The 13,148-nt window shown below is 35.9% G+C and overlaps 4 protein-coding genes across 5 annotated transcripts; all 4 read right to left on the reverse strand.

Moving 5' to 3' along the window:
- Positions 1 to 348: 348 nt before the first annotated feature.
- On the reverse strand, positions 349 to 3,193 carry LOC107072042 (uncharacterized). The gene is made up of 11 exons (XM_089172347.1): positions 3,134 to 3,193; positions 2,769 to 3,005; positions 2,464 to 2,682; positions 2,028 to 2,393; positions 1,870 to 1,974; positions 1,548 to 1,775; positions 1,428 to 1,464; positions 1,238 to 1,386; positions 927 to 1,154; positions 616 to 843; positions 349 to 535 (listed from the first exon to the last, which is right to left on the reverse strand). The coding sequence occupies exons 1-11, from the start codon at positions 3,191 to 3,193 to the stop codon at positions 449 to 451; spliced, it is 1,944 nt and encodes a 647-aa protein (XP_089028473.1). The 3' UTR covers positions 349 to 448.
- Positions 3,194 to 3,846: 653 nt separating this feature from the next.
- On the reverse strand, positions 3,847 to 6,633 carry LOC149032606 (uncharacterized). Its single transcript, XM_089171963.1, has 2 exons — positions 6,309 to 6,633; positions 3,847 to 6,225 (listed from the first exon to the last, which is right to left on the reverse strand). The coding sequence occupies exons 1-2, from the start codon at positions 6,612 to 6,614 to the stop codon at positions 3,934 to 3,936; spliced, it is 2,598 nt and encodes an 865-aa protein (XP_089028089.1). The 5' UTR covers positions 6,615 to 6,633; the 3' UTR covers positions 3,847 to 3,933.
- A 1,677-nt stretch (positions 6,634 to 8,310) lies between these two features.
- On the reverse strand, positions 8,311 to 10,834 carry LOC107072043 (uncharacterized). The gene is made up of 4 exons (XM_089171977.1): positions 9,887 to 10,834; positions 9,355 to 9,812; positions 8,886 to 9,273; positions 8,311 to 8,814 (listed from the first exon to the last, which is right to left on the reverse strand). The coding sequence occupies exons 1-4, from the start codon at positions 10,402 to 10,404 to the stop codon at positions 8,406 to 8,408; spliced, it is 1,773 nt and encodes a 590-aa protein (XP_089028103.1). The 5' UTR covers positions 10,405 to 10,834; the 3' UTR covers positions 8,311 to 8,405.
- A 116-nt stretch (positions 10,835 to 10,950) lies between these two features.
- Positions 10,951 to 12,984, reverse strand: LOC107072058 (ess-2 splicing factor homolog). Of its 2 annotated transcripts, XM_015331643.2 has the most exons (3): positions 12,798 to 12,984; positions 11,518 to 12,675; positions 10,951 to 11,417 (listed from the first exon to the last, which is right to left on the reverse strand). In XM_015331643.2, the coding sequence occupies exons 1-3, from the start codon at positions 12,806 to 12,808 to the stop codon at positions 11,114 to 11,116; spliced, it is 1,473 nt and encodes a 490-aa protein (XP_015187129.2). In that variant the 5' UTR covers positions 12,809 to 12,984; the 3' UTR covers positions 10,951 to 11,113. The 2 variants fall into 2 exon arrangements, with proteins under 2 accessions (XP_015187129.2, XP_015187128.2); XM_015331642.2 differs by having other exon boundaries at positions 11,518 to 12,984.
- Positions 12,985 to 13,148: the final 164 nt, after the last annotated feature.

Raw genomic sequence — 13,148 nt, forward strand, 5'->3', positions numbered from 1 at the left:
GAATAGATTCAATGATATTTTTCGCATTTTCATGAGCTTCGTTAATTACTTTTTCACTTTTATCAAGGATTTCTTTGGTCTTAGGGTCTCGAATAATTTCATCTACTTTATCCGCAATGATCTTCTTGAAATTGTTCCACGCTTTCTCTAGTTTTTCCTTCACGCTATCATGGCCTGCAGGTTCTGCTAGCACTTCATAACTTCTCTTCGATTAGTAATAATGAAAAGAAAAACAAAATTGAATGAATTCAATAAGTACTTCTATTGATACATTTTATGTGTTGACTTTTGTATGTGTTGAATACATACAATGGAAATATTATCGATTGCCTTATGAACAGCATCGACGATTTCCTTGGCTTCTCCTTTAGCATTTTCGATTGCTTTATCAGTTGCTTCGATGATTTCTTTTACTTTAGGATTGTTCTTTATTTCCTCAGACTTTTGGTCAACTTTTTTTGAAATCATTCCAAGCTCCTTTGACTTTTTCTTTCCAACTAGTTGCGTCGGCATTTTCTTCTACCTTTTCACCTTCCTTGTATTAGTAACATTGGTATATAATACTTGTAGGTATATTATTTAATCGAATAGTGTACTTATTTTCTAAATACATACCTTGGAAATACTTTCGATTGCTTTATGAACTGCGTCGATGATTGCCTTGACGTCACCTTTAGCATCTTCGATAGCTTTATCAGTTGCTTCAATGATTTCTTTTACTTTAGGATTGTTTTTAACTTCTTCAGATTTTTCCTCAACTTTTTTCTTAAAGTCCTCCCAAGTTTTTACTATTTTTTCTTTCCAACTAATTGTGTCGACATTGTCTTTTATTTGTTCAGCTTCCTTGTATTTGTACAATTGGTATAACAATCCACGTTACGTTAAATTTCATTTTCATTTAGATTTGTTATTTGGTAAATACATACCTTGGAAATACTTTCGATTGCTTTATGAACTGCGTCGATGATTGCCTTGACGTCACCTTTAGCATCTTTGATCGCCTTGTCAGTTGCTTCAATGATTTCTTTTACTTTAGGATTGTTTTTAACTTCTTCAGATTTTTCCTCAACTTTTTTCTTGAAATCATTCCACGCTTGTTCTACTTTATCTTTCAAACTAGTTGTATCAGCATTTTTGTTGACCTTTTCAGCTTCCTTGTATTATTATAAATAGTATAAGAATCCACGTTACGTTAAGTTTCATTTTCATTTAGATTAGTTATTTCGCAAATACATACCTTGGAAACACTGTCGATTGCTTTTTGAACTGCATCGATGATTGCCTTGAAATTGCCTTTAGCATCTTCAATCGCCTTGTCAGTTGCTTCGATGATTTCTTTTACTTTAGGATTGTTCTTAACTTCTTCAGACTTTTCCTCAACTTTTTCTTGAAATCATTCCACGCTTGTTGTACTTTATCTTTCAAACTAGTTGTATCAGCATTTTTTTTAACCTTTTCAGCTTCCTTGTATTATTATAAATAGTATAAGAATCCACGTTACGTTAAGTTTCATTTTCATTTAGATTAGTTGTTTCGTAAATACATACCTTGGAAATACTGTCGATTGCTTGTTGAACTGCGTCGATGATTGCCTTGACGTTGCCTTTAGCATCTTCGATAGCTTTATCAGTTGCTTCGATGATTTCTTTTACGTTAGGATTGTTCTTAACTTCTTCAGATTTTTCCTCAACTTTTTTCTTGAAATCATTCCATGCTTGTTGTACTTTATCTTTCAAACTAGTTGTGTCAACATTGTCTTTTATTTGTTCAACTTCCTTGTATTAGTAAAATCAGTATAATATTTGTATATTATTTAATCGAATAGGATGCTTGTCGTAAAGATTAGTTATATAATTCAATAATAAGTACCTTGGAAATTCTATCGATTTCATTACGAACATTCTCAACGACATCTCTTAGAGCCTTCTTAGCCTCTTCGGCCGCTTTTTCACCTTTCTCGACGACTTCTTTTACCTTAGGGTTGTTCCAAATGGCCTTGGCTTTCTCCTGTAGATTATCCTTCAGGTCTTTCCAAACTTCCTGGACTCTTTGTTTGAAACCAGCAACCAATGGTTCTGGTATTGCTTCCAAACTGTACGACTGTAATAAACAAATATTAGGTTATTTGAAAAAAACCAAATGATACATTCCAAAATACATACTTTGGAATCCGTAACGTCTTCTTTTCTAATAGAAGATATAATATTCTTTAGGGACTCTTTGGTCTTGTCCAATGCCTTGTTCAATTTCTCAACGATTTCTTTGGCCTTCGGATTATTGGCATATTTATCGTATTTTTCTCTTACGTTGTGCCTAAATTGTTTCCAAGTTTCTTGTGCCTTTTCCAGAAAACTATTACCTTCAGATTCTACGTCTTGAACGGCATTTTTGGACTAATTAAATGGAAATGTAAACAAAAGTAAATAAATGTTAATATATATTCATAAATATCATGAATTATACCTTTTCAGCATTTATTCGCGCGCGAGTATCTTCGACAACTACTTGCAAGATATCTCTGCTCGTTCTCATCGCATTTTCGATTTTCCGAACAACTGCTTGCACTTTGGGATTTTCCATGCACTTTTCGTATTGGTCCCACATTCTTTCTTGAAATGCATACCAAGAGTCCAATACAAAATCTTGTGAACTATTAACATTGCTGTCTTCTTGACCGTTAGACTAATGAGAAACAAGTCCAAGAAAAGAGGATGTGTAGATGTAGGATTGTAGATATTTTTTATTTTCAATTGTATGCTTCATCATACCTTCAAGATATTATTGACCTGATTTTTGGCATTGTCAATTATTTCTTCGTTCGCTTTGTTGACTTCTTCGATCAATTCGTTAAAGGTATTTAAAAAGGACGCGCTGACCGTGGGATCCTCCAACAATTCATTATACTTGTTGTCCATCGTACTCCTTACATTTTTCCATATTTCCTCCAATTCATTTTGAAATTTATCAACCGGTGTATCATCTTGGTTTTTCGGTAGGGGACTTGCCTATCATAATCAACAACAATATTATCGAATATTATAAAATATTATAGAATATAGAGAATTGTATAGATAGCAATGAGCAGCAGAATGTCTTCAATGTATGTATAATTGTATAATTAAAATGTGCTTACCCTTACGAACGCCAAGATGGCAGATGCCAAGATAACCGTTAAGAAAACGGCGCGTCTCATGATTCCTGATCAGACACTCCTTCAAATGGTATAACGATTATATCTTTAACATCGCACTTCTTATATACCTACCTATTTTACTAATTATGCGCGTATTTAACATAATATCGACACACATTTCATTGATTATCATTCTTGTCTTGTATACTTAGCCTTGATTTGTAACACTTGTGTTTAATCTATCGAAAATTCAACAACGTTATTGTAACTTTGTCGAATTATTCGAGCGTATGAAATTGACACAAGCTAAATACGCAAAATAAAATAGCTTTGTTATTTGAATCATCGCTTCTCCACAATTTATGAAATAAAGAAAGTGCGACTTTTTATTTACAAGTATCTATATATATATATATTGATATGATATGATATGATATGATATCTGACGAACATCGTCGAATATATTAAAATATAGGTAAAAACGATTACGTAAAACAAGTCATCTTTTCAATAATAACAGGTGTTTCATCTATTAAAAATCGTAAACAGAATGGACAAGTTCTTATCGTAACACATTTGATTATTTGCCATTTTGTCGAATGAATGAATTATAATTTGTTGAAAGTATGTAGGTACCCATGTTGGAAATGTTAAGTTGAACAAAATACAAGTAGAAAAGGATTAGTTAGAAGAAAAAATAAGGACATACAATGTATGATGAAAAAATAAATCTTTATTTATTCCATTATACGGGGGATATCAACAGATTGACAATATTTCTATTTACTGGATAAATTCGATTAATATGCATTACTGAAAAGAGATTCGCAATTAATGTCGGTAAAATCTCCTGGAACGACTCTCCAAATATTTCCAAAAGTATTGAGAACTTCTGGAATCATATTTGATTGAAGAGAATAAAAAGCAAGTGGACTGACTGTATCTACGATACGACTATAGAAAGTTTTCTTCGGATTCATGTTTAGGAGAACGACGTCACCCGGTGTAAGTTTCCTATTACCAATAGCAGCAATCACTTTTTCTCTGGGTAAAGTGACAGGCCACATAAACCTCAAGGGTAAATTTTTAACACCACTCAAAGAGATTTCTGGAGAAGCTGCCGAAGCTGCCGAAGCTGCCGAAGATGCTGACGATGAAGTAGCAGTAGCAGCAGAACTTGTGCTCGGTTTTGGCAGAAGGTTTATTATACGAGGTGCAATTGCAGCAGGTGAAACAGAGGAAATTACTGGCTCAATGTTCCTTACCAAGGTTTCAGATGAGAAAGAAGAAGTAGTATCCTCTGAGGGATGATAGTGATGACGATGATGATGATTATGATATTTATGCGATCTCGTAGGCGAGAAAGTAACTTCAGTCAAGTCTTCGGTTCCGCTTGAAATTTTGGAGAACATTGGTTTTATCCACGATATAAAGGATGGTTTGAAATAAGCTGACAAACTCTCCGGAAAAGATTCTACGTTGGAAGTGTCTATCGTTGTTGTTGTTGCCGTTAACGGAACTTCCTCTATTAAGACTTCTGGCTCAGTAACAATAGTACTAGATATTTCCTCAACGGGTGCAACCGTTCGTTCCACCTCAACAATAGTTTCCGATGGTAGCGACACCTCAGGTACTATTGTTTCTTCTACTAACGAAGTCGTACTCGGTATCGGAGATGAGGAAGCCGATGAGGAGGAAGCTGCCGAGGAAGCTGCCGAGGAAGCTGCTGAGGAAGCTGCCGAGGAAGCCGCCGAGGAAGCTGCCGAGGAAGCTGCCGAGGAAGCCGACGACGAAGCCGACGACGAAGCCGACGAGGAAGCTGACGAGGAAGCCGACGACGAAGTCGACGACGAGACTGATGTTGTACTCTTAAATATTTCTCGTATGCCAGATGCTTGGAAACCTTCGTAAAAAGATCTCGCTGTATCCATAAAGATTGGATCCTCCGTGAAAGTACTTATGATCGTTCCACTTGTAATTGGATTTGTGAAAATTCCTTTAAGTAAATCTACCAAAGCTGTCAAAACTTGTAATCCAATATCAAGGAAGATTTGAAATATTGGAGACAAAATTTTATGTAACTCTCCTAAGAGATCTAGGAAAAGTGCGAACAGCTTCAAGCCAATTTCAGCAATAGCTTTAAATGGTATAGCAGATTTAATAATCTCGGGTATGGCGAGCAAATGTCGTGGTTCCTTCAATAATTCTTCCAGTATCGTAGGAAAACGTTCTAAGAATCCAATAAAATGAGAACCATCGTAAACTTTTGACAAACTTATCTGTGGTCCAATAGAAATTTCACTCTTCAAATTGAGAAATGCGTGCAACAAATAGTTAATCAACTTTTTGCCCTCGCATAAAAATTCATGGATTATTGTACCTATTATATTATGGTGTCCAAATTCAATCGCTTGAACGGCACAATCCGTCTGTTCCAAGACTTCTATAGATATAGGCGTTGGGAGGCTAAATGATCTCGTTTCCTCCACTTCTGGTATCACTTCTTCTATAACTTCGGGTACCTCTTCCGATACCACTTCTGAAACCGTTGTCGTTGTCGTTGTCGATGTTGATGAAGATGCCGCTGACGATGCCGCTGACGATGCCGCTGACGATGCCGCTGACGATGCCGCTGACGATGCCGCTGACGATGCCGCTGACGATGTAGCCGCAGCTGAGGATGCCGCTGACGATGCTGCCGATGGAGCCGCAGCTGAGGATGCCGCCGAGGATGCCGCCGAGGATGCCGCTGAGGATGCCGCTGTCGATGCAGCTGATGATGCAACTGATGGTGCAACTGATGGTGACACTAATGTTGGGAATAATTTTCTTACTGGAAATAATGCTCTTGTCGGAACTACTTCTGTCGCAAAACAATCATCGGTAGACTGTATGTGACGCTTGGGTAATCTGTTTTGAGTAACAATGTCCGTTTTTTCGAATAATTTGTCATTTTCTTCGGTTTTGCTCGTAGACGAAGAGGCCGAATAGAGATCAGTGAAATTTTCCGTATCTGTAGCTTGTTTGTTCGTACGTTGCGCTAGCTTCGATATTAGATCTTCTAACTGTTGCATCATAACTGTGCGGTCAATCTATAAAAAGTAAAAGCAAAATGTTTGCTGGGTTTACAATTGGATCGATTAGAAAATATAATGAAATATAATGGCACACTTACCTCGTCATTATTCGTTACTTTGCTATTTTTGTTAAGGAAGGTCTCGCGATCCGACATATCCATCATTTTCTCTTGTTCTTCTTTAAAAGGTTTAACCTTTTCCTTAGCGATTAGTATACTCTGTGGTACCGATAGATCCATGCTCTCGATAGAATGTTTCTCGTTCTCTTGCTCATCTTCAAAAGATTTCATAAATTTCACGATATCCGGATTTTCCTCGGCAAACGTTGTCCGAATCGAAACAGACAAGAAGACAAGGAAGAAGAAAAAGGAAAAGGGTAAAATGACTTTCTGTGTTGTAGACATTTTGCTTAACGATCGCAGACTCGTATGCTTTCGGAGTAAAAAGAACCGCTTCATATAGTCCAAGAGTTACCGACTCAGCTCGAGATTTGACACGATCATCGTGAGATATCTTAACAACATCAAAGATAATCAATCATAACAATGAATAACATTACGATTCTCGATTGAAACAAGATTAACCTGTTACAAATTATCTCACGTTGCTCTCTTATCTTTATTCGCGTTGTTTGCACGCACGTTCTTCCTTCATAATAAAAGATCAAAAATGATCAAATATCGTGCGTTTTGCTAAGATTTCTTGATTGTTATGACAATTCAAAGGATTGACAATCATCAACAAATTCTTATATCACATTTTACGTGTCATTTATTATATATATTTTCATAAATATCGCCCTAAAGATACATACGATAATATTTTATTTGCACATTAAACAAAGAGAGAGATGAGAGAGAGAGAGAGAGAGAGAGAGAGAGAGAGAATTTGATACTTTGACATGAAATTATGCGAGTGATCGTCCTACTTCCTCTACAAGAAGTATTTATGTAATTTATGTAAATATTTTCAAAACTTTCGAAAATAATGGAGATGTTGAATGCTATCATTGAAAATTCTACAATACAATCTTGCGATGGCGCATATTTTATAATCAAAAATGGCACTTAATAAGATATTATAACTATATTTGTAAATACTATTATCATAAATCATAGTACCGAAAGAAGTGATTCAAATTCACAATAAAATCTGAAAATAGCAAATATATTTTCAACTAAATATGTTTGCTTATATTTGCATGAAAGTGAACAAAGAATTATGTAATTTCCAATATAGGATCATTTGTTTATTTTCTCTTCTTTTATGTTCTTATCAACGTCGAAATATAATTATTATTTTCATTTATAATATAATATTAAAGAGTGAATGCATAATTAAAGGAATATATAAATGTGAAGATGTTATTGCACGCGAGTAACGGTGATTTATCCATGACGATAGGACAATTTACAGGAGCATATGTAAATGAAACAAATCATGTTACTCGCAGTATAAGAACGGTATCGTAAAGTTCCTCGTCTACGTGGTCGAAGAAAAAGAGAAAAGAGAAAAGAGAAAAGAGAAAAGAGAAAAGAGAAAAGAGAAAAGAAAAAAGGCAGAATATTCTCACAGTAAGGTCATGCCCTGGGCCTAGCTTTGGATATTCTTTAAATAGAAAGACGCTCGTCTCTTTCCCCTCTCTCTTTCTCTCTCTCTCTTTCTCTCTTTCAGAGATACATTATGCTTCCTTCGAGACAATCATCGTGTTCTGCCATCTGGTCTCGAACCAGCACGCGGATTCCCTTTTCTCGGCCGTAGCGTTTTATGATGCGTTGACAGCCGTGCTTTAGGTTAAGGAAGTCGAAGGCAGACCATAAATTTCGATATACGCAAACACGAGAGGAGGATCTTCGTGGATGAGTTCGCTCGCGTTACAAATCGGCTTGGCTCTTAAACAGTCCTTTGAAAATCACTAAAATTCATCTTTTCATTTATATATAAACATATATCTACTAGAGTATATCTGAGTGAGAGTACTTTCTAACTAAAGTGATAGAAAATACATATAGGTATATAGTATATGTATCATCATAAATATACTATTTTCTATAATTTGAGATTGGGAATAAGAGTAAAGTACGCAAGTATCAAAATAGATTTCTGTACACATTACAAACAACATTTTATTTCAATACATTCGACACAATACATTCACACATTCGAAGTTAATAAAGGGAAAAAATATAGATATGTCAATGGAAACACAAGGACGATATTCTATTTTTTTGAGCCGCATTTCGTAATCTAGCTATGATTCCCAAGCCTGAATTACGTTCGACTTGTTCGTCAGTTTCATCGTTATCGACGTTGTAGTTGTAAGAATCCATATCAATTTGCTCATTCTCTTGTGGTTCCTCCATTTCAATTTGGTGTTGAACTATTACGGATCCTGGTATGTAGCCTGGTAGAGGTGGACCACTCGGTCCACAGCCTACTTTTGATCTATATCCTATATTTGGTCCGATTAATTTTCCGCCGATGCCATTTTCTTCTCCATTCGATACGATTCTTTGATCTACTCCTTGAAGGTTTAACGAGGGTGCATTTACGGCAATGTTTGGCTTGACAGCGTCTACGTCAATAGGCCGGTAACCTACGTCTCTAAAAGGATTCGATCTAATTATTACAAAAGACAATTTTTATTATAAGTATTATATTGTATTTTTTCTTACCCGTAACTTAAAAAATTCGATGCCACGCGATCGAGTTGTTCTCTCTGTTTCAAATGTTCTCGTTCCATAGCTTCAAGCTCGGCAAAGGTATCATCCTCTTCGTCGTCGTCATCATCTCCGATCATTATAGAATTCGCCCGAGAAAGTTTCAATTCCATGATGGGTCTATCGACGGTTACAAGTTTTTCTTCGGGTACGTCAATCAATTTCTTTTCTTTCTTCAATTCGATCGGTAATGTTCTGTGTCCGAACGATAAGCTTCCCTCCGATACTGATTTCTTTCCTTTGTTATAATATATCTTTGGTGCTACGAGATTTTGATAGGCTAATGCCAACGATATAGGATCTGCTGGTAATTGATCTTTTAATCGACGTTGCAAAGGAGTTCCTGTCAAATGATAAATGTATTGATAGATGAATCAAAGTACTCTCCTTTAAAAAAAAAAAAAAAAAAAACCCCTTTACTTACCATAACGTATATCTTCGAATGGAGTATGAATACCTGAAACGATGTTAGGAGTTCGATAAGGATTAGGTGTATCGTACGTGATGCTAGAGGTACCATAACTTCCAAATTGCGATTGAGGCAATCCAAAAGGAATGGAAGTGCCATGGTTGATACTAGAGGTACTGTAATCGCCCCTTCCAGTCTCCAATCGAGAATTTCCGTTAGAAGGATCGTAAATGATTCTAGAGGTATCGTAACTTCCAATTCCAAATTGGGGCAATCCAATAGGAGTCCCAATATGAGTTTTCACGCTTGAAGGATCACCGTGAATACCCGAAATGTAATTGATGCATGCTTGATAAGGATTAGCTTGACAACATTTCATTTTAGCGGGATATGCAGGAGTGACTTTAACGCGTGTTCCCGAAATTATAGCCGATAATCTGCTCGGATTACAGAGACTATTGACAGGCGAAAATCTGTTGATAGAACATTCCAATTATTAATCGTTCGTATAGGAAAACAAGGAAGTTTAATGTATCGTTTTACCTACTTAGGTACTATTTGAACGTTTGAATTCGGAGACGTTGGTTCTGTCTGAGCGATATCCGTTCTTAACTCGGAGGAAAGATGTTTTTTGGAAAGGTCCAAGCTAAAATTATTATCGCTCGAACTTATCGTATCATCATTTATATTATTTTCCAAGATACTCAATGTATTAGTTTGCGTTTCGGAACATGCAGGTCTTTCATCTTCGCGAACGATCACAGCTTCGTTTATTTCTTCTGGAGACGCATACAGTATAGGCTTGGTCACTTCGGTAGCTTCGACAATGACATTGTTACAGGTGCATGGATTACTACCTAATGATTTAATACGCGTCGTCAATGTATTAATCAATTTTATATCAACTTTATGCGATGAAAGTAAAATATTGAAATACCTGGTCCAAGTCGAGCGCAAGTGCATCCTTCTTGTTCCGTTTGAGCCAAGACAGCAGAGATCAAGAGTAATAACGTTATACCCTTTACCCAAGTCGACCACATTATTATTACGTCTTTTTTGCTCCATATACTCGATTCTTTAGTTTTTTCTCTCATTTATATAAGAATTCCATGCAGTCGAGAGAAAAAATGTTGCAATGATTGACCATTACGCATCATCATTACACATCATCTTGTTGTTCTCTTTATTCACAACTATATACATTTCCGGTTGTCATAAACGTTATTTTGTTTATCCTTATTAATATCTTCCGGTATATGTGTGTCAGTTGTTCAAGGGATCGTCGGATCGTGTATTATTTCCGTGTTGTAAGGAAGAATATGAGGCGTGACCGAACATAGAATACGAAGCGTGACATATTCGAATAAATTCAATTCCGAATAATTTATTGCGACAACCTTCCAACAGAAAAATATCCAAAAATAACAAAAAAATAACAAAAATAACAAAAATAACAAAAAATAACAAAAAATTGTCAAATCAACTGTCGTTGAAATACGATACTTGGGTTTAAAAAAGAGATTCATTATATTCGTTGGAAAACTAAAAGCGCATTATATTTGACTGCTTATTTATATATATATATATATATACAATATTAATTTATAACAATAGTTATTACACAATCACTTTATTCTTACATCCATTCGTATTTACAACATTTGCATGTTTTCGATTCACGGTAATTCGATTCATGGTAATATCATACGTTTGCGGTATGCAAAATTATTTACAAACTTGCAATTAAACTCACAGTTGTGTTTTTATTTATTGTTCACTTATTAAAAAAATCAGAAGCTCTTTGTCTTTGTGGTGGTAAATTGAGTAAATTATCCGTTAGAACAGGGCCTTGCGATCTTTGGCTAGTACCGTTACTTCTTTCCGACAAATCTGTGTCACGTTTCAATGGGGTGTTTGCTCTAGGTGTAGTCGGTGTCCTAATACCTATAGACGGCGTTCTCGATGAGGAAACTCTTCGAGGCGAAGGAGTATGCGCTATACGAAGTTTCTGAGTTGCCAATCTTCTCGCTGCAGGTGACATTGTGCTTAATCGATCGATGGTCGATCTTGGAGAGGGCCTATTAAAATCGACAAAAAAGAAGAAAAAAACAAACAAACAAACAATAACATTTGGGTTGACTTAACATTATTTGGATCAGATTTTATTTGGATACTTACGTTGCCAGTGATTTTCTGGCTGCTTCCAGTGCTTTATTCTTCCTATCTCTGTGCCGTTCGCCAGCTTTTTCCGCTAATTGTAAAGCTATTTGTTCTCTTTTAGGTGGTTCTGCCATCCTAAAGGAAGGACCTTGACTAGTTCTCAATAATGGAGTATCACCGCCATCCAATCTAAAAGGAGTTCCTTCGATTTCACCCCATGTCATCAAAGGACTTTCGCATTCTCCTGGTCGAGGGCTAGGAGTAGCTACAAAACTGTATCCGTTGACAGTTGGTGCAGCATTTTTCACAACTTCCTTTCCGTCAACACCGATCTTACCGTCATTGACTTTTGATTGATGTTTCGCCAATTCGTTAATAGTTTCTTTATTCTGTTGTTCGTTGAACGGATTTACTCTAAGTCGTGTATTTTCATGCGTTACCATTTGTTTTCCTTTTGCTAAATCTATCTTTTCATCTGCCGTTAATTCTACACCATCAGGTATATACATAATATAATTTTTATTCCTGTAATTCCAAGTATCCAATACAGGCTGCCTCTTGTTTTCTTGTCCAACGTCAAGTGAATTCTTATGAGATCTTTCTATAGCGAGCAAGTTAGATTTTTCTTCGGCTTCGTAAAGCCATGCGTATTTCAATTTGCGTCTTCTCTCTGCTTCGACCATCATTTCTTCAAAACTTGCATTATCTTCGCTAGTGTTAATACTTAAAAAGGCATCTAAGCCTACTTTATTCTCAATATCTTTCTCTTTAGACTCAGTTTTACAAGGCGTATCTCTGGTTGCTTTGCTAGATCTCAAATGTTCATCTTCTGACTCATCTTTACGTACAGGAGTTTCAAAAGTAGCTGGACTAGCAGGTCTTTCCGTAGCTGGTCGACCAGAACTATATTTCTCATAAAGTTCCCTCATTCTTTTCACATCATTTTGTTCCAAGGCATCCAAATACTGATTCTGAGCTTGAAGTTTTTCCAAATGTGGAAAGAAATCTCTTTGTATAATTTTGCCTATTTTTTCAATGTATGTATCTTCATCCAAAATTTTCGAACGAATCTGTTTACTTTTCTTTGCAACGCCAATTGGTTTTTTAAAAATAACCAAATCATTCAGACTTTTAGCAGCTTCGAGAGCTCGAGATCCAGGAGTTTCCATAGTTAACCTTACGTACAAAAATGATAACGCATCAAACAAGTTTATTACAAAAAACTTACACATTAAGTTATGTATACAAAATTAATAATATTTGTATGTAGAGTAGTACGCAATTCCTTGACCTATTACCGTTCCACCATGGAACTCGAAACTTTGCGTTTTTCCAAGAAATCTTTCACGAGAGTTAATTTCCTGCTGACGTCACGTTACTTCTCATAGCAGTTGTAATAATTATATTAGTAATACATTATGTTTTCGAATGAATGCATCGTCCAGTTTCTAACTTAACCTAATATTTTTCTCTCTACAATGTAATTTTGTTCTTTTTCCGATGACAGTATAAAGTTCTTTCAGATTACGCGATATGGCGCGCGGATCGCCTTGGTACAGTGTCATCTTACGTGCAAAACAGTCAACTATTTCCTACCTTATCAACAGACTTTATTCAACGAACCGAAGCTTGCTACAATACTTCAAACT

Source organism: Polistes dominula, unplaced genomic scaffold (assembly GCF_049000335.1).
Source record: "Polistes dominula isolate Pdom_NZ unplaced genomic scaffold, Pdom_raw_medaka contig_73, whole genome shotgun sequence".
Lineage (NCBI taxonomy): Eukaryota > Metazoa > Arthropoda > Insecta > Hymenoptera > Vespidae > Polistes > Polistes dominula.

What these genes read in the sequence shown, in the direction of transcription:
- LOC107072042 (XM_089172347.1), bottom strand. Translation starts at nt 3,193, where the DNA reads ATGAGACGCGCCGTTTTCTTAACGGTTATCTTGGCATCTGCCATCTTG. An exon ending in CGCGAATAAATGCTGAAAAG is followed by an intron (nt 2,394 to 2,463) that starts GTATAATTCATG and finishes CCATTTAATTAG; the next exon opens with TCCAAAAATGCCGTTCAAGA. An exon ending in AGTCCAGGAAGTTTGGAAAG is followed by an intron (nt 1,975 to 2,027) that starts ACCTGAAGGATA and finishes AACAACCCTAAG; the next exon opens with GTAAAAGAAGTCGTCGAGAA.
- LOC149032606 (XM_089171963.1), bottom strand. Translation starts at nt 6,614, where the DNA reads ATGTCTACAACACAGAAAGTCATTTTACCCTTTTCCTTTTTCTTCTTC. An exon ending in AAGTAACGAATAATGACGAG is followed by an intron (nt 6,226 to 6,308) that starts GTAAGTGTGCCA and finishes TACTTTTTATAG; the next exon opens with ATTGACCGCACAGTTATGAT.
- LOC107072043 (XM_089171977.1), bottom strand. Translation starts at nt 10,404, where the DNA reads ATGGAGCAAAAAAGACGTAATAATAATGTGGTCGACTTGGGTAAAGGG. An exon ending in ATTCGAAGATATACGTTATG is followed by an intron (nt 9,274 to 9,354) that starts GTAAGTAAAGGG and finishes ATCATTTGACAG; the next exon opens with GAACTCCTTTGCAACGTCGA. An exon ending in TCGAATTTTTTAAGTTACGG is followed by an intron (nt 8,815 to 8,885) that starts GTAAGAAAAAAT and finishes GAATCCTTTTAG; the next exon opens with AGACGTAGGTTACCGGCCTA.
- LOC107072058 (XM_015331642.2), bottom strand. Translation starts at nt 12,731, where the DNA reads ATGTGTAAGTTTTTTGTAATAAACTTGTTTGATGCGTTATCATTTTTG. An exon ending in GCCAGAAAATCACTGGCAAC is followed by an intron (nt 11,418 to 11,517) that starts GTAAGTATCCAA and finishes CGATTTTAATAG; the next exon opens with GCCCTCTCCAAGATCGACCA.